The sequence below is a fragment of the Neocloeon triangulifer genome, unplaced genomic scaffold (assembly GCF_031216515.1).
Source record: "Neocloeon triangulifer isolate White Clay Creek 2 clone unplaced genomic scaffold, ASM3121651v1 ptg000001l, whole genome shotgun sequence".
Classification (NCBI taxonomy): domain Eukaryota; kingdom Metazoa; phylum Arthropoda; class Insecta; order Ephemeroptera; family Baetidae; genus Neocloeon; species Neocloeon triangulifer.
This window is the reverse complement of record NW_026775544.1, coordinates 8,827,167-8,854,281: the sequence shown is the minus strand read 5'-3', so window position 1 is coordinate 8,854,281 and position 27,115 is coordinate 8,827,167. Positions and strand designations below refer to the sequence as shown.

At 37.9% G+C, this 27,115-nt stretch overlaps 5 protein-coding genes across 6 annotated transcripts in view; 3 read left to right on the top strand and 2 right to left on the bottom strand.

Moving 5' to 3' along the window:
- LOC132203724 (uncharacterized protein ZK1073.1) overlaps nt 1-11,749 on the bottom strand; it is a 33,621-nt gene extending 21,872 nt beyond the window's left edge. Inside the window, exon 1 of the mRNA XM_059631839.1 lies at nt 11,601-11,749. Within this exon, the coding sequence (XP_059487822.1) occupies nt 11,601-11,687 (87 nt within the window). The 5' untranslated portion in view covers nt 11,688-11,749. The remainder of the gene's footprint in view (nt 1-11,600) is intronic.
- Nucleotides 11,750-11,947: 198 nt separating this feature from the next.
- On the top strand, nt 11,948-14,774 carry LOC132192474 (major facilitator superfamily domain-containing protein 10). Its single transcript, XM_059612461.1, has 10 exons — nt 11,948-12,237; nt 12,487-12,853; nt 12,917-13,020; nt 13,071-13,229; nt 13,291-13,476; nt 13,533-13,638; nt 13,766-13,986; nt 14,037-14,145; nt 14,199-14,336; nt 14,442-14,774. The coding sequence occupies exons 2-10, from the start codon at nt 12,490-12,492 to the stop codon at nt 14,528-14,530; spliced, it is 1,476 nt and encodes a 491-aa protein (XP_059468444.1). The 5' UTR covers nt 11,948-12,237; nt 12,487-12,489; the 3' UTR covers nt 14,531-14,774.
- Nucleotides 14,775-15,011: 237 nt separating this feature from the next.
- On the top strand, nt 15,012-16,117 carry LOC132199773 (probable U3 small nucleolar RNA-associated protein 11). Of its 2 annotated transcripts, none has more exons than XM_059624750.1 (2): nt 15,012-15,141; nt 15,206-16,117. In XM_059624750.1, the coding sequence occupies exon 2, from the start codon at nt 15,236-15,238 to the stop codon at nt 16,010-16,012; it is 777 nt and encodes a 258-aa protein (XP_059480733.1). In that variant the 5' UTR covers nt 15,012-15,141; nt 15,206-15,235; the 3' UTR covers nt 16,013-16,117. The 2 variants fall into 2 exon arrangements, with proteins under 2 accessions (XP_059480733.1, XP_059480742.1); XM_059624759.1 differs by having other exon boundaries at nt 15,016-15,137.
- A 6-nt stretch (nt 16,118-16,123) lies between these two features.
- On the bottom strand, nt 16,124-24,848 carry LOC132199665 (colorectal mutant cancer protein). The gene is made up of 15 exons (XM_059624564.1): nt 24,516-24,848; nt 24,015-24,265; nt 23,800-23,954; nt 19,384-19,497; nt 19,112-19,319; nt 18,754-19,055; nt 18,580-18,699; nt 18,363-18,518; nt 18,171-18,311; nt 17,927-18,113; nt 17,546-17,864; nt 17,287-17,485; nt 17,045-17,233; nt 16,710-16,979; nt 16,124-16,652 (listed from the first exon to the last, which is right to left on the bottom strand). The coding sequence occupies exons 1-15, from the start codon at nt 24,668-24,670 to the stop codon at nt 16,563-16,565; spliced, it is 2,856 nt and encodes a 951-aa protein (XP_059480547.1). The 5' UTR covers nt 24,671-24,848; the 3' UTR covers nt 16,124-16,562.
- Nucleotides 24,849-24,920: 72 nt separating this feature from the next.
- Nucleotides 24,921-27,076, top strand: LOC132199741 (nucleoporin SEH1). Its single transcript, XM_059624698.1, has 5 exons — nt 24,921-25,145; nt 25,402-25,817; nt 25,871-26,146; nt 26,217-26,374; nt 26,677-27,076. The coding sequence occupies exons 1-5, from the start codon at nt 25,035-25,037 to the stop codon at nt 26,910-26,912; spliced, it is 1,197 nt and encodes a 398-aa protein (XP_059480681.1). The 5' UTR covers nt 24,921-25,034; the 3' UTR covers nt 26,913-27,076.
- Nucleotides 27,077-27,115: the final 39 nt, after the last annotated feature.

The window sequence follows — 27,115 nt, the reverse complement described above, 5'->3', positions numbered from 1 at the left end:
TTATACAGAGAAAATGTTGAGAAATCTAGGGTTGGTTATATTTTGATAAATTATTTTACAAGAGATACAAAATAACAACAAATAAAATTCCTTCTTCAAGATATTTAGCGCAATTTTGATTTAAGATTTAATCCATCAGCAGAAGAATAATAATCTTACCAGAGTTCAGTTTTTGCACTTTGGCTGCAGAAAGCCAGAAAGACATTATTGGGCGTAAAGGCCGTCAATGAAAATTAATTGCCCTTGTTCTCGCGGTGATCATTTGTCTCCGCGCGAAAGTGAATCATCAATCTAACCTGTCGATGCGCAGTAGTTGGTGTACATATTTAGTCCCACTTGTTGGCTGTGGCAATATAAAATGTTTGGTCATGGGTTGATAATTTATTATGTGCATGTTCTAGAAAGGCACAGCGCAGTAAAACGGCGGAGACAGTGACTTTTGTCACGTAATGCCGGTCGGGCGAGGAGGAGGAGGCGCGGTCACGTGCGAATTCGCACAGGGGCATACAGACCAAACTTCCTCCGCCAGCGAAATAATAATAACAGTAATAACACACGGAGGCAGCCAAGTTTTCGTGCCACATCCGAGCAGCAACAGCCGGTTATAGACAAAATTCCAGCAAGAGATAATCAGCGCCGGGGATTGCTGCAATTAACCCCCGTCAAAGAGAACAATTTAGTCCGAGACTTAATTTCCAAGAGATTTAGCGACTGCTCCAGAGGGGAGCCAATTACTCGCAGGAATTTGTATAAATCACGGCGCAGATCTGCCGGCAGCAGCCGCGTGCAAAACTCTTCCCTCTGCTCATAATTGGCGCTCGGCGACGCACCCACGGCAATTAAATTCCGCGGGTGGAACGAACGTTTGAGCGACGCTCGCTGCTCTGCAATAATTGGGAAATAAGTCCCATTAATCAGAGGCTAGCCTCATTCGCTGTAGGCCAAATTATATACTGCGGGACAAGTTACAGTGGCCATTGTCCGCCCGCCGCCGCGCTTTGAGTAAATTCAAACATGTGTCTCGCGCGGACATTAATAGTACGCACAATGGCCGTTGGTACTATTCAGAGGAAATAACTGTCATATGTAACGAGACAGTGTAATTTATTGGCGTGTCCGATTTTTTGCACATTAGTAAAACCCCAGTAAAAAATTTGTCCCCATAAATAACAAAAGTAGCAAATATTTGTCAAAATAGATTAATGCAAATAATATTTTATACGTCATGCTTTAACAAAATCACATTTTGATTATCAACAGACGTTGACAGCTAAAATAAAATGTGCAGTCAAAAGATAGCGATTTGTTATTTTAACTTTTACAGCTTCTTTTCAAAGATGGCCCTGAGAAAAATTATTTGCAAAGGCATCATTCAATTATTTTAAAATTGATAAAAATATTTATGTAAGACAAGATATCAATAATTTTTGTCTTCTTGAGTGCTCTCTAAAAATTTGATTTCCGATAACTTTTTCACAGAGGTGCAACTTCTTCTCATAGCTCCACTCTGGAATTTTGTATTATGTGTTCTCCAATCCCTGGGCAATGCACCTTCTACAATAAATAGCGCCCTTGTGCATGCCACTATTTCTTGTGTCAGACAGACTCGCTCTATAGAGATCAGTCATGCCAGAGAGTGCATTATCCTAATTGAAGTCAAGTCTGATTCTGAGAACCTAAATTGCACGCCCACGATGAATGAATATTAAGCAGGGCGTTTTTCATTGTTAAAACGAACGCGCGTCAAATAAGAGAAATTATGAGGAATTTTTTACCACCAAATTAATAAGGATCTTTTCAGAAAGGGAGGGGAAGTGGCGAAAACTGTTCCAGGGTTATAAATTATTATTAGTAGTTCTTCTCAACTCGCGGTGGAAATGAAGAGCGGCGTTTCTGAATGCAAATTTATTCCGGAGGCATGCCATGTAAATTTATGGAAACTCGCCTCCGCTGCATGGTCTGAAGAATATTATTATGATTACTTCATCGGCACAAACAAGCAGGGGACGATTCATTTTGTATGCGACGCGAGCACATAACACAGTCGAGCAATGTGATTCTGGGGTGGAATTTGAGAAACGCGAAGTAGGAACGATCCTTTGCTGCCAAATGTGATAGAAAATTCATGGAAAAATATCCCAGCTTGTGATCATCAGAATGCCAATTTTTCAGATTCTCATTTCTGCTTTTCAACAATGCTAGTGGAAAAATTCCCGTTGCGCTGGCTCGATTCACATATTTAATGACTAGAGCTGAGCCCAGTGAAGCAAAAAAGCTCGCAAACATTATTTTTGTATAAGTCAGTGTAATATACAAAAGAATGCACCGAGCATGCATTGTTGGTGCCGTTGATAAAGAAGAAAGTTATACAAAGCGCCAAGTATGTAAACAAAACAAGGAGCAAACTTGATTATCACCGATAGGGCAAACACTTTTGTTGATTAATGAAAAGGCAAATCGGTTTATCTAGAACAAACTGTGAAAACGTGTGGCAAAAATTAATTACACATGCGAGCGAGCGAGTTGGTTGGTTGGTCTCCCTCAGTAAATAGATCGCACTCGCAAAATTTGTCGTTATCACCTTTTCATCAGCAAATATTATGCATTTTGAAAAATGCGTCGTAGAATTATGTAGGGCAGAGGAGCTTTGAATTCCATGTTTTGGTCTTTTTGCTGCGCTCAGTAAGCCCTCTTTAGACGAGGCTACAGTCTCTTTGATGTGGCCCGCTCTTGATCACCAGGATGAGCATCACAGCCCCAAATGACCACCCTCCGACTCGTCCCAACCAATTCGCCCCATACTTGGAGAAAGTTTTGGTCACCCTAAGGAACGCATCGCCCGAGACTCACTCGGAATGGTCATTTACTTTGTTTTAATAGGCTTATTTGTTTAACAGAGGTGCTTTTCCTCTGCCAGACGCATTTGATGGGCACAAAAACGTCTCTTGCAAACTTAGTTTCAATCGCACAAAATAGCGAAAGCGGTCTGGATTTTTTAAAATAAATTTGCAAATTTAATCCATAACAATAATTTATATGTTTTTACAGACCTTTTGAAGAATTATTGCTGTAAAACCTGTATAATAAATAGAATTCATTTAAAAAAGCGCAAATGATCATCAGTATTCTGAAATATACCGAAAACAAAAATTAGAAAGAAAATAAACTAATGGATTTTTCTGAATGTATAATTTTTTTCCCAGCTGAAATTTGTCCTCTTTGTTGTAGGGATGTCCAAATTCTACAAAACTAAGAAAATAGCAATAATTGTAATAAGGATTAGTTAATTTTAGGGACAAAAGAGAAGACTGTAGAGATTAAAATTTTGATCAGCTTTGTAAATAAATCAAACTCATGTTAACAATTAATTTTAATTCTTCAAAACTTTATGCTTATTATTTTTTTACTTAAAATCACTTACAATGTACTCGTTATTATGTTAAGATAGATATCATTAATATACGTTATAATACTAATGATTTTTATTATAATTACTTTCTACCAAATTAAAAAAAAAATTACATGCAAAGAATTTTTTTTAACATAATATACTTTTCCCTTCCCTCCAAGATTATTCCTGCCGTCGAATGCAAAGCTTATCCATGAAATTATTACATCAATAAAAGTATTGCGCGACCATCACGACAGGATTCATTCATTTTCCCGGTGTAAATGAAATCGTTGTGCCGAGAACGTCGAGTTTTATTTGCGTAAACAAACCGGCGGTTGAGAAATGCGCGTAGATTTTGTACAGCGCGCGGTTTAATTTGCACGCCATTGCCTCGCTATAAATGATGTGAACAGGTGCACGGAGGCAGTTCATTTGCATGTAAAGAAGAGCGAGGAGGCAGCAGCGATAATGCCAGCATCACTGCACGGACCCGCCGGAGCTTCTGCCCTCACTTACATTTATGAGGGCGCTTCGGGCGTGTAAATATACTCGAACGTACACACACACACTCGCACGACTCGATTTAAAATAGACCACAGCGGCGGCAGCTCATTGGACTTTTGGCACGATTCAAAGTGCATCATGTGGATTTAGATATTAGATAGAGTCAGAATCAAGAATTGGCCGTAAAAAAGTATTGCTTACCAATTTTTTAGCAAATTTATTTTCCAAAAATATTTGCTATCTATTTTTTACTAATTTTCTTGATTAAGATATTTTAAGAAATATCAAAACAGTTGTTTTGTGTGATGGGACAGCATTATTTTGTAGAGCGAAAACAGAGGCTGACCATAAAAAATAAAGGGGCAGTATTTGTGTGAAGTGTGGCGGGACACATCAGATCCGTGTCACATATAATTAATTGGCCAAAGGCGAGAGTGGAGTGAAGAGATCTCACAGATACCGCGGCAAAGAGGCTGCTTTTTATTGTATGAGAAGCAGAGACACCAAGTGAAGCGACAGCGTCTCAAACAACCGGGGTCAACGAGCGCGAGTCGTTCGCGCTGGCGCTCTGGCAGGCTAAGCAACTCTCGAGGGTGCAACTGGAGGAGCCACCACGCAGACGAGATGGTTAATTAACAGCATTTTTAAAGAAAAATATACTTGTAAAAACTATAACGTTTTAATTAGTAAAAAAATATTTTGGAATTTGGCAAAATGACTTAATTTCATTGACTTGTAATTTGCATATACTTAAAAGTAGTTACAAAATTAGTTGTTTTTTTCCTAAACATCATTAGAATAGTTGGGAATTTTAATTAACTTGAGCTCCATCTTCCAGAAGCACGTTTTTAATTAAACGCGTGCAAAAATGACATAATGACTCTTATTTACAAGCTAAAAGAGGGGACGACGAATGTGTGGAGACTTATTCAGATAATCTCTACAACTGCTAGCCAGAAAAGGAACACCTGCAAGTGCATGAGCTGGAAAGGGTTAACAGAGCACCAGGTGAACCACTCGGCAGTCTGGCAGTTTTTTTAATACTCTGTCAATACATCGATAGCTGTCTGCACATTTTTTATGAAGTATAGAAAATTAAAATATTAAATAAAAAAATAAAAAATACAAATCAACTCTCTTATTGCTTATTTAATTTTGAGTTAGATGCATAAAAATATTTGTCAAAATTAAACTTGAAGCAATTTTGATTGTAAGATTTTGACCATTTGTCATCTCCAGTCACAAGCGTGGTCGCAACAAATCATTCTGAGAAATTAAGATAAATTGGTTGCGCTGAGCATTATTTGTTGAACCCCCTTAGTGATCATTGCATTTGAAAATGACAGTCTATTGTGAGGTTGTTAAGTTGATGGTCGTTTAGTAATTACCGTATTTACTATGCATCAGCCACCATCAATCGGCCGCTCGATCATCGGGCTAAATTATAATGATAATCATCATATAGCAAAACTCAATTACAGCTCCTCCTCCTCCGACAACTCTTCTCTTCCTCATCATCTTCTTCTCATCAAAGAGGCTACCAGGGAATAATGAATGATGGATGAGAGAGCAGCGTCAGGATGAGTAGATTGTTACTCTATCACACGCTGGCACTCACAAGACGGTCTGTGCGTACTTTCCTCATGATCAATATCGCACGCGGCTAATGGAATGTAATAATTTGCCCTTCTTTTCCCTCAAAAAAATAATTTGCTTTCATCTTGGGACTTGGCAGAAATCCCTTTATGGCATTTCAACACAAAAATGAAGCGAGTTTCCTTTTGTCGGAAAAGGTAGAAAAAAGGATATGTCTATAGTTAAAGTGAACAGGCTTATCTTGCGAGAAAAGGCAAATAGTAGGATCAAATAAGCAGGAGCTACAAAGCACTCTCCGATTTCCTTTCCGGGTGAATTCCAGGTACGAAAAATTCATATTACCTTTGGCATAATTGATATATCCTTTTGTGGCTCGGTGCAGGCGTCGTTTGAAATGTGAGAAGAAACCTCACTCTGTTCGCTAAGGGAGGAAACTGCAAAAAGTGCGCTTTTCACAGAAAAATATTCAATCCCATTCTCTGCATTTGCGCATGTCTCATTATGTATGGCTTTATGATGTGTCTGTAATGCTTAAAAAACCAGTTCTGTTTATACCACATAAATTTATATTATGCAATAAGTTATGCGCATTTATGTAAAGTAACCGTCTTATCTGATCCAATTAATTGTTTTCAAGTACTTCCGTAATAAAATGTTCTGAAATATTCCATAAATTGAATCATTTTATTTGATATTTTTATACACCATTTGGGAAAATTAAACAAATTTTTTTCTTCTTCATAATTGAATTTTTTTTAACTTTTTTATTAAGAAAAATTTTTTTAGCATTCAGTTTCGATTGCTCTAGAGTGCGATTGAAATCATTCTCGTTTTGCACTTCGCATCAAGAAAAGACAATTAAATAAAAGAGAATGGCGAGTTGCGAGTGCTGCCCTTGAAAGCTACTACTGCTTCGCATAAGCATAATTAATATTTTACAGGATCTGCAGCTTCCGCACTTTTAAGAACTGGTAAGAAAAATGATCTCATGTCTCATATCTCTGAGTGAGGTTTTTTGTTCAAGAGATGAAATGGAAGCCGGAGTAGCTTGCTAAAAATAGCCTGGTCGTGTCAGCGAATGGAAGTTTTTGCACACATTGCTGTATTCAAACCAATAATTCGAATTCAAGAACTCTTGCAGTTAATGAGAAGTAAAACACGTCCCTCGATGATTGACTTGACGAACGCACGTCAAAATAATTTAAAACTAATTGCATATCGCTTCCTTTCGCATGTTGGAATGGCAGACGTTAATCAAAACAAACTCGGCCTTATTTTAGTTCTGCGAGCAAAATAATAAACTGAGTGTGAGCGAGCGTTAAATTTAATCGTCAAGTGATGATTAAGGAGCAGCTGGCCAGTCTCTGCTCTCAACACACACCGACGGCCACTGCTGGTCAAGAGAATTTCTGTTTTCACAAAAACGGGCAGTAGAAGTCATAAAGAGCCGCTCAAAGCCTTTCAAGTTGGCTATATATGCAGCCATAATTTGCATATACGCGAGTGTTAAGGAAGAGGACACAGTATTTTCCATACGCACTTCCCCCATGCCCGCGCGCGCCAAGTGAATTAGAGGCTTAAAACAAATAAACAGAGCTAAGTAAACTGGGTAGCTAAATTTGCACCTTTTATTTGTTTCAGAGCACTTTGTGATGAGAATTTGTTTGAATAGAAGGGATATTAAAAAAGAAGGGCGGACGAGAGAAACATAGAGAGGAAGAAGCTAGACTGATACCAGAGCGAAGGGCATTGTTATTATTTCGAATGCAGATGCACGAATCGAGCCAGCCGGCTAGAGTGCATTTAATGAGGATGTTGTCGCTCTGCCTTAAGCGGCGCGCAATGTGAAAATGCACTTGCTCTGGAATAATTCATTCATCCAGCAGAGTGCCATAAGTGCTCGATTTTAATCATGCTCCAGACAGACGACGTTTATCGTAGGACGGAGGAATTGAAAAATAAGGCAAACGCAATCCCCTCTTGTTATTCATTCATTGCTTGAATCTGAAGCTCCCTCAAAGCTATACTTTTTCTTTCCATTCACTTGAAACTAAATTATTTGTCACTGATCCAACAGATTGTTCTTTCTAGTTGGAAGGAAGAAGAAGAAATTCAAGACAATAAGTTTTTGGAAGAGGGTCGTGTGACGAAATTTTTGACTGCGTAGAATGCTCCCCTCTAAAATGAGAGAAAGACAAGCCGAAGTTGAGGGTATTCTTTGCGCAGTTTGCATTGCTAAATACACTCTTGGGCGGTTGCTTGAAACGATTGAGTTTCCATCTGTGCAGTACTGTTTCCTTGTCTTTGGTTAATCCAATTAATGCAAATAAAATCACCGCACTTGAAACGTCGTGTTTGAATATTGCCAATTGTGGCCACTACAAACAGATGCAGATGTCAGTATATGGTTTTGGTTATTTGCAAAAAAATTAATGAATAACTTCAATTTCCTTTTTCTGAATTGGGATGTATTGTGTAATAATTTAGTCTGTAAAGTATATTCTAATTTTTTTTTTTATAAAAAAAAATAAATAACATTTTCAGAGGTTCTATTGTGCATAAAATGCATGCAAGTTTTCATTCTTTATTCATTGATCTTAGCCTGGGATAAAATTTTCAAAATTTGATTGGAACTGAATTTTTTAGAAGTAAATTTTTAAGATTGTATGATTCATTAAATTAATCCTAGAATAGCAGCAGGTTATCTTGTATGTAAAGAGTTTTAATCCATTTGAAACTTTTCATTTTAACGAAATATAATTATACTCTAGTGACGTAAACTAAAGATGCTGCAAATTCTCATATTAATTTTTATCTGAATCCACAAAACTCATCAATGTGTGCCAAGAGATGAGTAAACCTGTTCCCCCTAATGTGGTTGATTGTTTCCATAGGGATGCAGTGTTTGAGGAGGATCATTCCTTTCCCGCCGCACAATGAGGAGAGAACGTGATCAGAAACGGTCCGGGAGTGATAAGCGGTAGAAATCACTCCAAATATTGAATCGGCGCCTAATCATCTTAACCTCTGCCCGCTCACACAGCAGCACGCCCTCGATTTTCATTTTCGGCAATTTCTCCGCCGGCACCAGCAGACGACCGAGTGTGCAGCTTCGAGAGCAAATCCAATTCGCTTTCGAGCCCCTGAAGTGGAAGGTATAAAAAGTACGACGCACGTGATGGAGAGTGTTTTAAAAATTTATTTATCGCGCGCAGATCCAAAGAAATCAAGTTGCCAGGCGTCGGCAGAGTCGGTCGATGCAAAAAAAAAAAAGAGTTAAGGCCTAATGTATCGCGAAACAACTGGCGCTTGCTTGCCATTCCTTCGACAACATAAAATATTTCTGATGCCTGGCAGGTTTGGAGTTAGGCAAACCGGATTGTTAATCTGCTCGATCGTCTGTTGCGAATTGACTAGGGTGGAAATTCACAAATTTTGTTTCCAGCTGTAAATTGTTTGCTGATTAAGCGATAATATTTTATGTTTAATTTTTGTAATTTCCAAGATATTTCAATTTTGAAAATTTCTTTAGGTTGATTAGGCAGACGATACAAATTTAATTTATTAAAAAAAAAAATAATAATAATAACAACTGTCTATATAGTTGGAAGTTTTACCAAATTTCTTGCTGGTTTTGCCGTTTTGACCAATAATTCCTTTCTTTCAAAAAAAAAATAATAATACAAATAATTGAATGTAAAACAATGCTTGGAAAAATAAACAAAAATATTCTTTTAGTCTTTTGTGGAACTCAATTTTTAAAATTGCCATCCATTTTGAATTAAAATAATCTATTATATACCATGATATACCATTTATAAAATCAATAATGAGAGGCTGCCAAAAATTCTCTTTTTTTTCTATTTCTAATTCCATAATATGTTTGGAATCTTCATTCCAAGGATTCTCTCGCCAGCAACAGGGGGCGTGCTGTGAATAACAAACGCGATCAATCCTTTTCTTGTGTTATTTTCGGCCAGCATCAACTGTGAAGCGGCATTATTTTTTCTTTCTTTTCCCAGCAACATGGAATGCTCTCCAGGTGCATTTTTTTTTTATCGCGCGCAACATGCAGACAGGTGAAAAGGTAAAGCGTCGATTTATGTTTAAGGCGCGAAGTGGTGCTCGCTGTGAGTAGCAAACTCGCATCAAGAGCTTTTAGAGCGCGCATTATTGTCCCAGTCGCCGGTCACAGAGCTAGGTGTTATCGCCCTGCTGACCTTGGCAGGACACCTGCGGTCCCGCGTTATTTATTGGAAACGCGAAATGCGCACTGCCGGTGCCAAAGTTCGAGATTCCTTCTCAATTAATACTCACAAAAAACAACCAGTTTTTGTAAGCATTTGGAAGGTTCTCCAAGCTTGGCTTTTCTCCCTCCACATACATATCCTTGACCAGCAATGTTTACAAATCTGTGCATAAATTGGTGTCCACAATATTCAAGATATGTTTTTTTTAAGTTGTGCCGTTCAATGGATTATTTTTAATGTATTAAGTCACTTGAAACAACAGTGTGTAAAAGTTATGAATTTAAATATTTCATGCTTCAAGATAACAACATTTTATTTCAATATGTGTATAGTGTATAGGATAAGATTATTTTTTTTTCCTTTTTTTATTTCAGTCATTAAATGAATAAATTTTTTTAGGAAAAATAAATAGACTTACAAAATTTTAACAGAAGAACTAAAAAATTAGACAATAGTCTTAACTCAATTTTATGTTTATTGAACTTCTCTTTTCAGTAAATCATGGCTTGCATGAAATTTTTTTTTTATGTAATTAAAATTTTGAATTTAAATGAAAGAAATTTAATTTACATAATAAAAAATAGAGGAAACTTTGACACAGGCCAAATCTATTAAATAAGGTTTCACTTTGTAAAAACTAAATAATTTAATATTTAATTATTAACCATTTCTTTTTTTGTAATTCAATCTGTGAGATTGTGGTAAGGTTGCAACCAAACCAATACCATTATTATTCACAAAAGGTGTGAAGAGTTTTCTCTATTCTCGCAATGAGAGAGACATGCAGGTATGCACGTTCGCCAGCACTGCAAGATCCCGTTCACTGTTTCACTACTGCCTCTTTTTGTTCCATGCAACATAGCGAGAATACTTTCATCGCCTGATTTGAGTGACAGACTAGAAGCTTGTAAGCAAATTTGAAGATTATCGTCGCTAAATACAATCACAGAAGTCCATAATCAATGTTTTGTTCAGGATTCCCTTAAATTGCCACGCACAGAAGCAGTGCATATGTATATTGGTATTATTAGCTTTGATTTATCACAAAATAAAAAATATTTATTTTAGTTCGATTTTTTTAAAATTTATTGTTTGCTTGGCTTGTGGTTTCAACAAAAGCAAAAACAAAGAAAATTATTAGCATTTAATAAATTTTTTAATACTATGATGCATTTTATAATTATTATTTGAACTACAATGAATTTTTTTCATGGTTACAGACAGCTACAGAAATAATATTCAGAATTTTTAAGCGTGTAATTCCTTTAAAAACTTTATAAATGATGTATGTGATATATTATTCAAAATTATATTTCCGAAATATTCAAATATTGTATAATAATTTAATATGTATTTAATTATGTGAACTGAATATATCTGACATTAATAGAATGCAACTCTTTCAATTAAAAACATAATTATATTATCCTTCAAGACAAGTTCGAGAATAAACGAGAGAAAAATAAAAAAAGTATAATATAATATGACAAGATAAATTTAATAAGCATAAAAAGTAGGCTTTTTTGAGTCATTTCCAAGATCATCTATTAAATTTTTCATTGCAAATCTGTAATCTGTCTATACTGAATTTTTCGTATTAAATTATCATAATAAAATTTGACTCCAAATGCGCTGGCTGCCAGATTTACATTATCTGAGTTGGTGTTGCGAGGGGCGAGGCAAACAAACCGCGGCCGAACACATCGCTGTGCTCATCCGCCCCAACTGGAATTCTTGCCAGTATTGTCAGTGTCAAAGCTCAAAAACTATACATTGTGCTGTGCATCCTATAAACGAGAGCCGGGTGCCGAGCAGCAAAAAAGCGCCGAAATTGGTCGGATCAATGAATGAAAACTCACGATTTCATCGACGCCTGCGATGCTAACCCGTCGGCCGATGATGCCCATGTGCGATTCGACTTTGTCGTTGGTGCCGTCGTCGGTCATCGTGTCGAATTTCAACTCGTCTTCGGCTGCTGAAAGACGCGAACTGTGTCTTTTAAAAGTCAAGTAAATAAATGCACATGTAGTCGGAGATGCGTGGGGGGAGGTGGGGAGTGCGTGGGGGCGGGTGGGGGGCAGACTCGTCTGACGGCTCCTTTTCTCCAGGCAACGCAGCCTGTGACTGAGCCGGCCGGCCGACAGGTGCCAGCACTGCAGGCCGAATTTTTCCTTTTTCCTGTCTTCTCCTTTCTACTGAAGAGGGCTGCACACATCACGTGACACCTCGGAATCATCTGAAGTAGACTCTAATCTGAAGAAAAGGAAAGAAAACTCGAGCAGCGGTCGACAGCCTGCAGGCTAATGCCCTAATTTTCATCATCACGGTTTTGCTGCGTTTCATTGTTCATTGTCAGTTTGGTAATGAAACCGATACGAAGGAAAGCAGAGAAAGCTAGTGGCATGACAGCTTACTGACCAAAGCCAATAGCACGACTTTAATCTGCTCCCGGCCTCAGCAAAACAGACACATCGACAGGATTACAAAAAAACATAGGTAAATAAATATAAATAAATGGAATGGAACTCAATTTGGAATTTTTATATGCATAATGCGAATTAAATTATGTATAAAATATGTTTAATTTGATTTAGCTTTTTCTCACACATAATTATTGAAAAATTAATTTATAAAACTTCAGTGGTTGATAAGGATTCAAAACATATGTGTTATATATAGCTTATATAATTTTAGAATTTTGTGTACTGTGTGATAATTTATTTAATTTGGAATTATCCCTTACAGAAAATGGTTGTGACAAGGCGATCTGCTCGTCTGGCTGGCGGAGAACAAAACGAATTGAGTTCTGATCCAGAAGTCGATAAAAACAAAGCTGTGATAAATGGGACGCCTGTTATTGCGAATGGAAAATCCATCGACACGAATAAGAAAGACAAATCTGAGAAGTCGCACCCCATGGTATTTGTTGTCTTTGTATCCTTGCTCCTTGACCTGCTGGCCTTCACCATGATCCTGCCACTGCTACCGGCTCTTATGGAGCTTTACAGGAATCATGACGACAGCGGTCTCTTTCAGTGGCTGTTGACCAGAGTTCAATATTTCCAACAAATACTCGGAGTACCTGACCGCTACAATTCCGTTCTTTTCGGAGGTAAAATTTCCATTTGATTATTTACAATTTCCATCTAATTTTATTTGCTTGCACTATTTTTAGGATTTTTAGGATCGTTGTTTTCTTTTCTGCAATTTGTTGCCTCACCGATCATGGGCGCCTTTTCAGATCGCTTTGGACGAAAGCCCGCTATTCTCATTTCATTAGTAAATTAACTCATGTGCTATTCAAGCTTAAATTAATTTTTCCTCTCCAGATTGGAATATCAGCCTCATACGTCCTATGGGTCCTCTCGAATAATTTTGCACTATTCGTGTTGGCCAGAATCGTAGGCGGACTGAGCAAGGGCAACGTTAGTTTGTTCCTTGCTGTAATTGCTGATGTATCAACAAGTGCTACCAGAGGAAAAGGAATGGTATAAAATTTAATTATTATGTATAATGAGCACCATTATAACATAAGACTTGTATTTTCAGGCCCTCGTCGGAATTGCCTTTTCTGTTGGGTTTGTCTTGGGACCATTGATAGGAGCGCTTTTTGCTCAGTGGTCTTACACTCAGGAGGGACAAAACTGGTTTGTTGTTCCGGCTTCGCTAGCACTGGCTCTAGCCGTCCTCGATATTTTGTTTGTAGCATTTGCTTTCAAGGAAACCCTTCCTGAGGTATTTATTCTTGCTGTGTTAAGTATAAACAAATTAAAAGTCTTGTCCATTTACAGAACAAACGAGCCAAAAGTGTTGCGACGAGTGTTTCACAAGCGTTTGCGTACATCAATGTGATGGATCTACTTAAGTTCAGTGCAGTGAGCAACTTAAGCAAACAAAGTAAAATTATTTGTCGCATATTTTTTTATTAAATAATAATTATTTAATTATTTATTTTATTATTATTATTAATTATTATTAATTATATTTAATCATTTCATTAAATAATAATTATTTAATAAAACAGGTCAAAGTCAGCTGCGCCGAATCGGTCTGACGTACTTCCTGTATCTCTTCCTTTACTCCGGCCTCGAGTTCACCCTTACATTCCTAACTTATCATGCATTTGGATACACTCCTATGGAGCAAGGCAAGATGTTTGCTTTTATTGGCATAACTATGGCTGTCTTACAAGGAGGCTACGTTAGAAAGGTGCCAGAGGAGAAAACTCACTCGGCTGCTCGTCTGGTAAATTTATCATGAATGAAAAAAGATCACAAAAATGAATTAAAATTTAGGGTCTGCTGTTGACTGTCCCATCGTTCCAATTTGTCGGTCTTGCGGCATCCCCTAGCATGCCGTATAGACAAGTCTTCCTGTATATTGGCCTCTTCCTGTTTGCAGCCTGTGAGTGTGGTTTTTTTTCAAATTTTTTGTTTAATTCTCAATGATATTTTTAGCCACTGCGTTTGTCGTCCCTTGTATGTCCACTCTTGCTGCACAGCATGGTAGTCATGATCAAAAGGGAAAAGTTATGGGGATACTGAGGTCGCTCGGAGCTCTTGCTCGAGCTTTGGGTCCAGTAGTTGCATCAACAGGTATAATAATTTTGCTATAATAATTTTTCGCATCGTGAAAATTATCTTATTTTGTATTGTTGGAATGGAAAAATTATCACATTTTGATGCATAATTTATTTTCAGCTTATTGGAGTGTTGGATCTTCATTTACCTATATATTTGGAGCTTGTCTTTTGACCATTCCATGGTACCTGATCAAAAAAGCAAAATAATAGTACCTCTACAGGGGTACAAGAAAACGCCAATTCTTTGTCAGTATTAATAATCAAGACCAAAACGAACAAATTTTTTAACTAAGTTATATTCTTAATTATTACTTGAAGAAAATTTGATTGTGATGTCTATCAGTATTTTTCTATATGCTTATATGTGGGGATTTTTTAGTCTTAAATTTAGAAATTTAGAAATGTTATTTAAATGCATGGGATGTGTGTAAAAATATAGTTGCAAATATACTTCATCAAAATCAACCAAAATGGTTTTTTTTTTAAATAAACATTAGCTATTTTTCATAATTAATTTTATCAATTATAAAATTATTGCTTATAAATTAAAATGCATTTATGTTTTTATTTGTAATTCTAATTTTTAATTTAAAAAATTTAATTTCGACAACTTTTTAATAATAATTTTTGGGCAAATGGAATGCCTTGAGAAGTCGAGAATGACTACCAAAGTCGCCGTCAGAGGTCTCACCCAACAAGTCGCCCTCGCCCTGCTTCAAATGAGTTTGTTTACGTTTCGGCAGAGAATTGAGAAGCACACGTGTGTAACTGTGTACATTTACATACGTAGCCTTATTTTGAGATTTTATAAATTGTAGGTATGGAATTTGGAAAATAGAAATGTAGTTTTTTTTTCATTAATTAAATTGTTCCTTACTTTAGCTGCTGTTGACCTGAAAACACGCTAATAATATGTCGTCCTGGAAAAATGCGTCGAAAGCCAACCAGCGGACACACCGCGAGCGGCATCAGCCAGCAGACCGGCAGCACCTGGGAATTTTGGAAAAGAAGAAAGACTACAAGAAAAGGGCGGCCAGCTACCATGATAAACAAGTCACGTTGAAGGCGCTGCGGAAGAAAGCCCTGATCAAAAATCCAGATGAATTCTACCACCACATGATCAACTCAAAGGTTCAGGAGGGAGTACATTTCGAAGTTGAGAAGCCATTAGAAGATGAGGACAGTGCTGTTCAAGAAAAGTTGATGAACTCTCAGGATTATAGATACATCAGCATGAAGAGAACAGCTGAATCAAATAAACTGAAAAGACTTCAGTCAGAGCTTCACATGATTGATGTGGCAGAAAAAGCCAAAAACAAGCATTTCTTCTTTATAGACAGCAAAAAAGAGGCAGCGAATTTTGACCTGGCTACTCGACTGGACACTCATCCCACTTTGATAGGACGAAAGACAAACAGACCAAAACTGGAAACTTTGAAAGCAAAAGTTCTTCCTGCAATAAATGATAGTGATGCACTGGTTTTGGCCACAGAAAAGGCCAAAAGATACAGGGAGTTGACTCGACGAGCAGAGAGGGAACGTGAATTGAGTGTTGTGGAGCAGAAACTTTTTATTAAATCGCATCTCCTCAAGTCCTCTAAAAATACTAAAAATAAGCCTGTTAAAAAATCTGCTGGTACGAGCCAAAGTGCTCCCGTCTATAAATGGAAGTATGAGCGCAAGCGATAAATATGATTTTATCAAGGCGCAGAGAAATATGTATAATTAATAATTATTATTATTTTTGGAGAGTGTAACATACAACATAATGTTCTAATAAATAAAAACTTTGGATGTATATTAGCGTTACTTTATTACTTCATAGATCCAATAGCAAATATTAGTAAATACATCATGAAAATTTTTTTATTTCTTAGGTATAAAATTAAAAAATGGTCATGGTTGACAAGTAAAAATTTAGCATTTACAATGCCAATCAAATTCAATAGGTATCACATTTTAACAAATTTTCAGCTATCGACTGCCAAATTTTAATTGTGGACAACACTGCACACCTTGAAAACTTATTTGTAGGGATTTACAAATAACTATGTTGTAATGGCACATAAGATAAAAATGTAATGTAAAGTGTTAAAAAAAAAACAATTAAAAATTTGCTCGATCATGATGCTTATTGATGCTTTCTTATATCTTCTCAAAAAAAAAAGCACAGCAATATAAAGGTGCGTTTCGATAAGAAAAAAAGTCAAAATTTCAATTGCGCATAAATAGTTACATATTAAAGAGAAGTCTCATTGGGGGTTGGACTCGACATATCTGCAGCCAACTCAGACTCAAGAACGGCAATTCTCTGCTTCAGAAGACGAACCTTAAAATTGTTGAATTTAGTATCAAATTTCTGTTGCCATATATTCAATCAACTTGCCTGGTTTGAATGCCTGTCAACAGCAACTTCAGCTTGGTGTTCCAACTTCCTGATGCGTGCTTGATATTTTCTTTTGCACTTGTCCAGCATTTGAGTTAGAGAGCTGTTGGCTCTCTTCATGTCACTTATCATTTCGTTAGACTGCTGTTGTCGGATGTCGGCGGACCTGGACACAGTCTCCAAAGAGTTCATCATTTCTTGCAGTCTATCCTTCAATCTCGCCTCTCGAGCCAATGCCTCTAGCAATTCTTTGCTTTGACTATCATCGTCCTGATTTTTTTTTTTTTTTTTTTATTTAATTAATTTCTCAATTCAAATGATGAAAATATATTTACTTGGATCGATCCCGACAGCCTGTTCTCAGAGTCTCTCAGCTGCTGCTGCAAACTATGCAAAGCAGCTCCTTGGGCTTGTCGATGTGCTTCCTGTCCACTTAGCCTCAACTCCATAGCCACCCTCTCTCTCTCAAGCATGTGACACCTCGCTCTTAGTTCAGCCTTCTCCTCTCTTAATGCCATTAGTTCCTTGAATTTACAATTTTCATAAGATTAAATTTAAAAATTATTTTTCAACATACTTGCATGAGAACGGCCATCTCTAGGTCCATTTTCCTGGCCTCGGCAACACTGGAAGGGTTACGTTGTTTTGGAGGGTCACTGTGAGGACTTTCAAGGCCAAACTGAACCGACGACCTGACTTTTGCTCTTTCTCCTTTTAATCTGCTAATGTGGCCTCGGAGTCGCAATTCTTCAATTTGGCGCCAACTCCTAACATCTCTATAAAAAGCATTTGATTATTTTAAATTGTTCCTCTTTCTCAATGAGAAAAATTCTTACGTGTGGTTTTTTCCAGATATATCGCCATTTGCAGATTCAACGTTTCTGTCCAGTCGAGACAGAAGCAAACAAGCAACACCTTCTGCTGTCATTCTCAAATCACTAGCACGGGCTAAAGCAAGTCCTGGATTTTCCGAGTCGCTTGCCATACTGACAGCTGGGCAGTTGCTTGATGCTGGAATGCCAGCAGCTACACAAGTAGCTACCAAAGCTGCCAACTCGCTTTCCAGCAGGGCTAACAAAACGTCGTACGACTCAATTGCTGTATCACTATATTCCAATGCAAGCCACAATGCTGTACAATTAGACTCGCATTTACCTAAAAGGTACAGTCATGTATTTTAAAAATTCCGAGTATTTAAAAAAATATATTCAATTTACCACAAAGCAAAGTTAATCTCTCTGACAAGACTCGAGATTCATCAAGCGCCATTGCGTAAACTTCGCACTGTGCTTTTAAATGCTCTGATTTGGCTCGCAACCTATCTATCTCCAACTCAAACTCTCTTAGTGGGAGGAGCTGCTGTAGACTTGCCACTTGTGCCATTATGCGGTCCTCTTCATAACCCTAAGAATGTCGAACAAAAATAATTTTAACGAAATGAAGCGAATTTAGAATAATTGCCTCTTCCATGTTTGCTGATTCGGTGCATGATGGTGGGTTTCTTGATTTTGATAAATAACGGCACAGCATCTCTTGTATGCTTGACTCCCCATCAATATTGTGCAAATGAGCAAGCTGCTCTGCAACTGGAGTGCTCCATGACTGCAAAATATTTAATTTAGCCTCTCCTTTATTTAAGAATTGATTTCTTACCTCAACTTTTTTTAAATCCGAGGCAGTAAGTTGCCTTTCGCAACTTCCCACCTTGCGGAGCTTAACTCGCTCGGCCATTTTCAAAATGGGCGCTTCTTCTTTGGATACAGATTGCAAAGTGCCACCAATGGGGCTTCCTGCAGCAGGCGAAGTACCCTAACAGAATCATTTTTAATTGTAACCTCACATATGATAAGTTTTAATGACAAAGCATTACTTTGAGTGAGTGCATTGGAGAAGCAGGCAATTTAGGGCTTTGACTGGACGACTCATGTTGTGCTGTGACTGATGAGCTTGTGGACATCACAGTTTGCAGCGCATTGGACAACTCATTAATCTGCAAGTGGTCAGTGGAAGAGGACTATTTAATTAAAATATAATATTTATTTACCTTTTTCCTCAGTCTGTCTCTCTCATCTCGGCCAGCGGCAAGAAGCGAGTGTGCTCTGTCCACCTCCTCCGTCTTTTTTGCGACTTCTTCTTTTTGATTAGCTATTTCATCTAAAAGATCTGTTATGGCAGGCTGCGAGATTGGAGGCCTACATTCAGTCAAATCCGCCAGACTTTGTCCTGCTTCAACAGCTCTATTGTCCATGTCGGCACTTGTGCAAGACCTACTGTCCCCAATCGTTGGGAGAGTTCCCTCCGCTTTGTCCGCAATTGCTTCAGCGTCTCTACTAAAGTCTTCAGTGTCTAGAAAAATTTAAAAACTGTAAAATAGAACAATTCAAAATTTTAAAGTTTCTTACCAGACTGATAATTGAGATCCTGACTGATTTCTTCATCTTCGGCAAGTTCCTCTTCGTCATCCTCTGCTATAGCATGGCCACGTTGTTGTTCTAACTTTCGGCGCAGCTCAGCTATGACGCAGTGAAGTTCAGTAATTCGCTCTTCATATCTCTGAGATTCCGCCTCCATTTTTCCTTCAAACTCTCGGCTGACTCTCATTTTTTCAAGCTATTTTGTTTTAAAGGGTGAAAATTAAAGAAACTGGTAGTTACATCACAATATCAAAATTTACCTGGATTTTGTTTAATGTTTTCTCTAAGATATCGCGCTCTGATGTGACAGTACGAAGTCTTGTTGTCAAATCTGATACCTCTGCTTTCAAGGAAGCAAGTGCAGCCAAGTGAAGCTAAAAACATACATTTTTTGAGTATGAGGAATTCAATTGTAAAAATATCCAACTAAAATCTTAAATGTTAAAATTCTAGCATTATCCAACAATTAAAAATTTGAAAAATAACCAACAAAATGTATAGCAATGTTATTTTGCTCCTAGTGGGAAATTTAAATCATTATATCTAATTTTCTTTTTTTTTCTCCATCAGCAAAACCAGACTTTAGCGTGCATTTCCAAAATGTACTCGTACTTGTGAAATTAAATAAAACATAAAAAAAATGCCAGCTTGGAGCCAGTTCAAAGGATGTACCATTGAAAAGAATATTTTCTTTCTCTACTCCTTTCTGGATTTTTTTACAAACAGTTTCCGAGTTACATGTTTGTTGGTCCCCTACCCTTTAAACGCACTATTTATCATAGAGGAGAGGGTGCACTCAGAGGAAACGATTTAGCACAAGGGAGCATGAAATACGCTGCGGGAGTCAAAATTTACTTGCGGGGGCATCATTTTGGCGCCAGTATCAATCGATATTGGCGCCTGTACGCGTCCTTATGCGGACACTCTCCACTTTGCTCTTTCGGAACTGCTGATTAAATCTTTGGCATTTAGTTCTGGACGAGGTAAATATTTATGCAACGGTCGTCAATTTCAGGGTACCTTTAAGTAGATGGAATTTGAACTAAATTTTTGCACAATTTAGAGTAAAATGTTCTAACTTTATCAGTACAAAATTTATTGAAAAATATGAGCATATTGTACGATAAATTTTACATCAAAACCAACACTACTTTGGGCAATCAGATATTTTCGTTTGTCGCAGGGTTAAATTTATGTTCGTTTTTTTTTATCTCATAACGGCCTTATTATACGCTACATGTTTAAAATTGCGCTGTAGTTGTGATCAGCAAATTTTATAGAACGAGAGAATTGCAATTTTTTTGCAGCCTGAAGTTGATAAAGCACAACTCGCAGCTATTTGCTCACTATTAAGCGACCGACTGTGGGCTCGTTTTTATTCAACGCGCTTGTTTTTCTTCTCTCTACGCTTTTCCCCTTTCTCCAACATTTTTCTGAGAAAAGTATAGTGACTGTAAAGGGAAAGAGGCTGTGCTGGGCGTCATATAATTCAATCTGATTCCACGAACTGCAATGCGGCCTCAATTATTCTAGCGTAATTTTTAGGGGATTGTGTTGGGTGCTCTTTTCCTTTAGCAGTAATGAGGCTATAAATCCGCATTTCTCAGCTCCTATATCTCATTCAATGTGCCAGATGTCACCATAATGGACTTTTAAATCCCCGGGGTGCTTGAATGTTTTTTTCTTGAATCAAGGGCTCCTCCAAGACGGCTGACATTTTTGGTGATCATGGAGTGATTGCCACGACGCATATCCATCGAACCCTCCGCATTGACTTTTGCGGCTGACAAAAATAAACAAGCCGGCAGTAATGAGTCTAAGCCCTGTAGTATAAACAGACAATAGAGTATGTATATGACTTGTAATAAGAAGTCCCCTTTTTGTGCAGCGGCTCTCGAACCCCAAATGTAATAAAAGGGATCCCTTAAAGCATCTCCCTTACTTCTTAAAACGTTGTAATCTCGTAAACACACTCTGTGTTCTCCGCAACAACACGTTATTTAGTTGGACGATATAGCGACAGTGCAAGTTCTAACTCGAAAATATTCTGATAACAAGGGAGATACTTGATTGAGGTTCAACACCACTACCAGCAATTGACAAAAAAAGTGAACTAAAAGGTTTCATAGTAAAAGCTCATGGCTCATGTTTATTTTTTTAAATAAATAAATAAATTTATGAATTGAAATTGGAATAATATTTAATTATTTAATGCAATGTATCATCCTATTCTCCATTGCGCTGAGGATGAGAATACAGTTTGTAATTAGTGCTTTTCTCGAAAATGTTATTAAGATACTATGCAAAACTCAGTATAATGAATTGGATTTGTTAAAAAAGATACCCAGAAACATAGAGCTTTTTAATTTACTTTTTTCGTCACATGGTTGGTTGATAACAAATTGAATGCATTGATGAACTAAAACAAAATACATTAAATGTTTATTTTATATTTTTAAATTAACCAATTCTGAGCACTTTTGAAGCATCAAGATTAAACATTAAAAATACTATGAACGACGCTAAATATTTGAAGTGTATATTATTTTATTTTAATCAGCTTTAATTAAATTCTTTATCCCAAAGTCGAAGTGATACCTCAGTGTTGAAATCGAATCTGCGAGATTCGCTTTTCCTCCGAACGGCGTCCGACCTGCAGGTCACTCCGCGCTCGCTGACGCAGCAAAAGAGTCTCGAGGCCATCGATGTCCATTTGGAATCCTCTTCAGCGGTGACAACCAGGTCGGACTTGCTGGATGGAGTGAGACACTCAAAGCTTCGTCGCATTCCGTTCCGTTGGCTCACCAAAGGAGGCCTGTCGTGGAGACATACCCTGGAGCCAGCAAGGCTGCCGCCCAAAAGGGTTGATTCGTCTCCATAGGGCACTTCCGCAGTCGAGTAGGTGGCGAGGTACATGCGCCTCTTGTGCCGGCAACTCGCGAGCAAACGGCTCTCGTCGGCCAGCATTTTGTCCCGCGTCGGCTGAAGCACTGAGAGCGAACAAAGGCGCCCGACCGAGAGGCGTCTTTTGGCAGGCGAGGCTCGCATGCGTGGGTGCTCCAACTCCAAACTCACCACCATTGAGCCCCGCACGCCCTGTGCCAATTTTTCAGCTCACTTTCTTTTGCAACGGCCTTTCACACTTCAGCAATGGCTGGTTCATGGGTTGGCAAATTACGCTTTCATTGAAGTAATTCTACAGTTAGCGTGTGAATGGCACCAAATGGAATTTGCACATATTTGCTTCAAAGGTTCTTTTGTAAAAATTTCAGCAAAAGTTACAACCAGAGCCCAGAGCCAAATGAAGCCTTGCTCGTCTGTGTTAAGGAATTTTTTTAGTTAAGTTGAAGCTTTTTTCTTGAGTTCAAAATAAGGCAAATAAGAATTTAAAAATTATTCCTTTTCCGCGGATGTGCTTGTTTGGCTCAGCCAGAGGGGAAAAGTTTTATAAGCGTTTGACGGGCCAGCTCAAACAAGTTAAACTTAACTAATTTTGCTAATTTAAAGCGTCCTTTTTATTTTTATTTTCGTGACAACTCGCGGCAGCTCAAACAAGTGGTAGAATTTCACAATCAAGGGTAAATTCATGGTAATGTTAATTTAAATCGGCTGCAGCCCGCATCCAAAACAAGTGCAGCAGGATATTTTTTCCTCAACAATAAACGACAAAAAAACCCATTGGGGAATGAGCTTAAAATAACTTATTTAGCTAATTCAAAGCGATATTTTATTCGTCTTATTGCGGCGCCTTCGATTTTCCAAATTATTCTCTTTCCCTCGACATGCCAAGTATGGCGCTGAAAAACGGAAAAAAAACTGTTTTATGAGCGTTTGTCGCGTCCTAAGGAGCAGCTCAAAAGCAAAAGCAGTGTCACTGGATCAGTACAGGAGTAACCTTTCAAAAAGAAGGTTGTGCGCATCTGGCGCTGGCCTGCATTGTTATTATAACAATAAACAAAACAACACGCACTTAAGATATAAGTGATCCTGCCGGGAGCTATTTCCGTGTATTGCACTCTCACTGACAGCATGAGCAACCCCCGTCCTCTCCACGGAAGAGTGAAAGAAGTTTGTACATACACCCAAGTACATACTACATGCATGTATAATATGAGTGAGAGAAGTTCATAAATAAAAACGAACATTATATACACAAATTACGAACTAACTGTATCACTTTCCGCAAAAATTAGATGAAGCAGAAAATTATTTACAAACTATTAGCTTCTGCAAAGAGAATTCAGAATTTAAATTTTACAGTTTTCATATGATTGTTTAACTGATATGAAACTTTGAACAGAGTCACATCATTCATCTGATTTTTTAGGAAGAAATAGCCCAACGTCAAAATCGACAATTTTCATATATCCTGTCGTCTACCCCGCTTCCATGCTCTTAGAAACATTGCCCATTGTTCAATTATGAACTTCTATTGGGTTCTTTCAACTGGCTGTGCTGGCTAATCTACAAAATTTCTCAACACCTTCTAAGCAAATATTGGATATTTTTAAGTTATCATTACTCCCTTAACATAATTTGAAATTAGGATTCAATATTGTCCTTAATTTGTAGTAAAATTAAAAATTTAAAAAAAAAATTAAAATTATAGTTAACTACTAATGCTAACTAAAACTAATTTTAATAATCATAAAAAGCATTTCTGTTTCTGTACTTACCCTGTTGGCAAGATCGAGCAAGTGTGATGGAGATGAGGCCATCAGGTTTCCTCCAGCTGCCTCCACCAACTTCTGCAGAGAGTGGGGCTCTGGACTCAAATCTCTGGCACCACTGTCGAACTCCCATCTATCGTGCCTTCCTCCTGATACTCCTCCTGTTCCATTTATCAAATCGTGATTAAAAACAGGAAATGGTGTTAAATTAATTTAATTACCCATGCTGTTTTCACTGCTGGTTTGAATGTAATCGATTTCCCTATTTTGGATGGCTGTCTGAGAGGGATGCTGTGGCCCAGTTCTTCGCTCTTGCCTGCGGAGGGCATCGATCTCACCTCGCAGAGAGAGTCTCCTTCTGAGGAATTCATCGTAAGATATTCGGCCCGTCTCATCGGCACCAAGCTCTCGCATCAGCTCATCAATAGAATCCTCCAAGTTGAGCTCTCGACAAACAGTCATAAGGTCTTGGCTGAAAAAATTAATTAAAATTTGAAACTAATGGACTAGAAACTATAAATAAAATTAAATAAATAGAAAAAGTATTTTCTAGTTTTTTCTTTTCCAAAACAATATCTCAGTAACAAAAGTTCTTATTATAGCATTAATGCCATTAATTTAATAAATTCAAAAGATTAATATTTGACATTACATACAAAATAAAAATAATCGACACTAAAAATGCTCGTTTTATGCATTTTGAAATTTGCATACATATGTACCTGTCAATATAGCCATCGCCATCAGCGTCGCAAGCTTGGAAAAGTTTGCGAACTCTTTCTTCCTCGCAAATTGAGCCTGCCTCACTTGTGACGTCCTCCGAAGGGGCTTCGCTGCCCCTGGGCAGGTCGTAGATCACCTCCTCCTCGTCCTCCATGTCAAGGGACGCTCATGCCGAAGCTCGCAGGTGATTTGTATTGCGCTTTCACTTGTGCAAATTTTTCAGCCTAACATCTGTACGTCTCCAGTCAGCCAAACCTCTGTCACAGACTGTCTGGACCACAAATTTATGCGAATACAAACACAAAGCCGAGAATGTTGTTTACAAAGAACTTTAAAGATGGCGATGTGAGCTGTGAGCACCAGGCTCGCGTGCTAAGCGCCAAAATTTAAAATTCCTCCCCTCCACGAAAAAAAGGGAGAGCCGAGAGCAACAACAATAACAAAGCTGAGCCAAAATAAGAGCTGTCGGATTGTTTTGATTCTTGATTCCAAAAGATCTGCAATTTGAAAAAACAAAGATGTTTGAGGCTCTGTCCATTGACACTCAGCATAAAGACTTGATCCATGATGTGGCCTTTGACTATTATGGCCAAAGAATGGCAACATGCTCAAGTGATCAGCTTGTGAAGGTTCGTTAACAATTTGCCATGCAAAAACATGCTTTTTATTAATTCACAAAAATAGTCCTTGTTTTCTAAGATAAGTTGAAGTTGTAATCAAATGAGTTTGATTAGTTTGAAATTTAATTCCTGTAATTTACACATCTTAATTCATTTTCTAAAAAAAGCAACGATTTTCAAATACATATATTTATATTAAATTTAAAAATAAAAATCAAATCACATGAAGCTAGGCTTTTTTTAATAATAAAATCGTATTTCCCAGGTTTGGGATCTTGATGAGCATGGTGCTTGGTACTGCAGTGCAGCCTGGAAAGCCCACAGCGGCTCTGTTTGGAAAGTGACGTGGGCGCACCCTGAGTTTGGCCAGGTTCTCGCCACCTGCTCCTTTGACAGAACGGCGGCCGTTTGGGAAGAAATTCCAGCAAGTGACGTCCCTGGGGAAGCAGCTCGCTCGCACTGGATCCGGCGGACCAACATGGTGGACTCGAGGACTTCAGTGACGGATGTTAAATTTGCTCCACGCCAGTTAGGACTGCAGCTAGCCACCAGTAGCTCGGATGGAGTGGTCAGGATCTACGAAGCTCCCGATGTCATGAATCTCAGCACTTGGACTGTGCAGTACGAGATTCAAGGAAAAATGCCCATCAGCTGTCTGACTTGGAACTGCTCATTTTCAAGGTTTGAAAAAATTCTTCCTTATCATTGACTTTTATTATAAATTTACTTTTTAGTAAACACTTGCCATTGCTGGCTGTGGGCAGTGACGAGGTTGCTGCTCCCCAAACCTCAATAGCTGGCAGCCAAGCCTCGAACGTAGTTATTGGTGCGGCAAAAGTTGTCGTCTACGAGTACAGTGAAAACTCAAGGCGCTGGGCCAAAGCAGAGGCACTCAACATGGTCACAGAGCCTGTTCATGACATAATGTTTGCCCCTAATTTTGGTAGATCTTACCACCTGCTGGCCATTGCTTCTAGGGACGTTAAATTAGTTGTCCTTAGACCATTAGAGTATGTATTTATAAAATATTATTCAAGCTAACACAATTACTAATAATAAAATTGTTTGCTCAACCAACAGAGACAGCACAGAAACTGCAACTGGGCTGACAAAATTTTCCGTTGAGCTGGCAGCTCGTTTTGAAGATCACTATAGTGTTGTCTGGAGAGTTTCATGGAACATCACAGGCACCATTCTTGCTTCGTCTGGGGATGATAATTGTGTTCGACTTTGGAAAGGTTTGTATCTGAATATAATTTTTGTATCTTAATTAAAATAAGATACAGAAAACCTTATTAATTTCCTTTCCTGCTATTTTCGAAGCCAGCTTATATAAATAATTAAAAATTATGAGAATTTAAAACCCAAAGGAACCAATCGAAACGGGAAATAATTAAATATTAACTTTTGACTAAACGCCTTTAAAACTGGATTTTTTGCAGTGTCTCGGAACATAATTCCACGCAAAAGGCGTTTATAGTCAAAAGTTACTAATTTAATATAAAAATAATTTTGCAATATTTGTTTGTTTTGATTTTAGCAAATTATGCTGGAGTCTGGAGATGTGTCGAAGTTCTGAGAGATGACACTGGTTCTGCCCACACGTCTTCCGACTTAGAGTTGCCTCCTATCAGCTCTGGATCGTCTGGAACACACAACTATATTTCCCTTGCAGCACCCGCTGCTGTCAATGGCAACCAAACGCCGGCCGGGGGCTCAACAAGGTACTACAAGCTGGGAACCATCAAGAACCAGAACCAAGTGCCATGGCATTAAAGTAAGGCTATAAATCCTAATGACCACCAATGACTTTAAAAATTTGGTAAAGAAGTGCAAAATTGTTGTAATTATACACAATAAAGTAAAATGTGTAATTATAAAGAAACCTAAATTAAAAATTTTAATACAGGCACTTTTCATCCTGTTTAGTTTGTGCTGGAGACATATTTTCTGTTAAAATCTTATACCCCATCATCAAA

What these genes read in the sequence shown, in the direction of transcription:
- LOC132192474 (XM_059612461.1), top strand. Translation starts at nt 12,490, where the DNA reads ATGGTTGTGACAAGGCGATCTGCTCGTCTGGCTGGCGGAGAACAAAAC. An exon ending in GAGCAACTTAAGCAAACAAA is followed by an intron (nt 13,639 to 13,765) that starts GTAAAATTATTT and finishes TTAATAAAACAG; the next exon opens with GTCAAAGTCAGCTGCGCCGA. An exon ending in CTCACTCGGCTGCTCGTCTG is followed by an intron (nt 13,987 to 14,036) that starts GTAAATTTATCA and finishes ATTAAAATTTAG; the next exon opens with GGTCTGCTGTTGACTGTCCC.
- LOC132199773 (XM_059624750.1), top strand. Translation starts at nt 15,236, where the DNA reads ATGTCGTCCTGGAAAAATGCGTCGAAAGCCAACCAGCGGACACACCGC.
- LOC132199665 (XM_059624564.1), bottom strand. Translation starts at nt 24,670, where the DNA reads ATGGAGGACGAGGAGGAGGTGATCTACGACCTGCCCAGGGGCAGCGAA. An exon ending in AATCAGCAAACATGGAAGAG is followed by an intron (nt 18,114 to 18,170) that starts GCAATTATTCTA and finishes CGACATTCTTAG; the next exon opens with GGTTATGAAGAGGACCGCAT. An exon ending in ATATCTGGAAAAAACCACAC is followed by an intron (nt 17,486 to 17,545) that starts GTAAGAATTTTT and finishes TGCTTTTTATAG; the next exon opens with AGATGTTAGGAGTTGGCGCC.
- LOC132199741 (XM_059624698.1), top strand. Translation starts at nt 25,035, where the DNA reads ATGTTTGAGGCTCTGTCCATTGACACTCAGCATAAAGACTTGATCCAT. An exon ending in TGGAACTGCTCATTTTCAAG is followed by an intron (nt 25,818 to 25,870) that starts GTTTGAAAAAAT and finishes TTTACTTTTTAG; the next exon opens with TAAACACTTGCCATTGCTGG. An exon ending in TTGTGTTCGACTTTGGAAAG is followed by an intron (nt 26,375 to 26,676) that starts GTTTGTATCTGA and finishes TTTTGATTTTAG; the next exon opens with CAAATTATGCTGGAGTCTGG.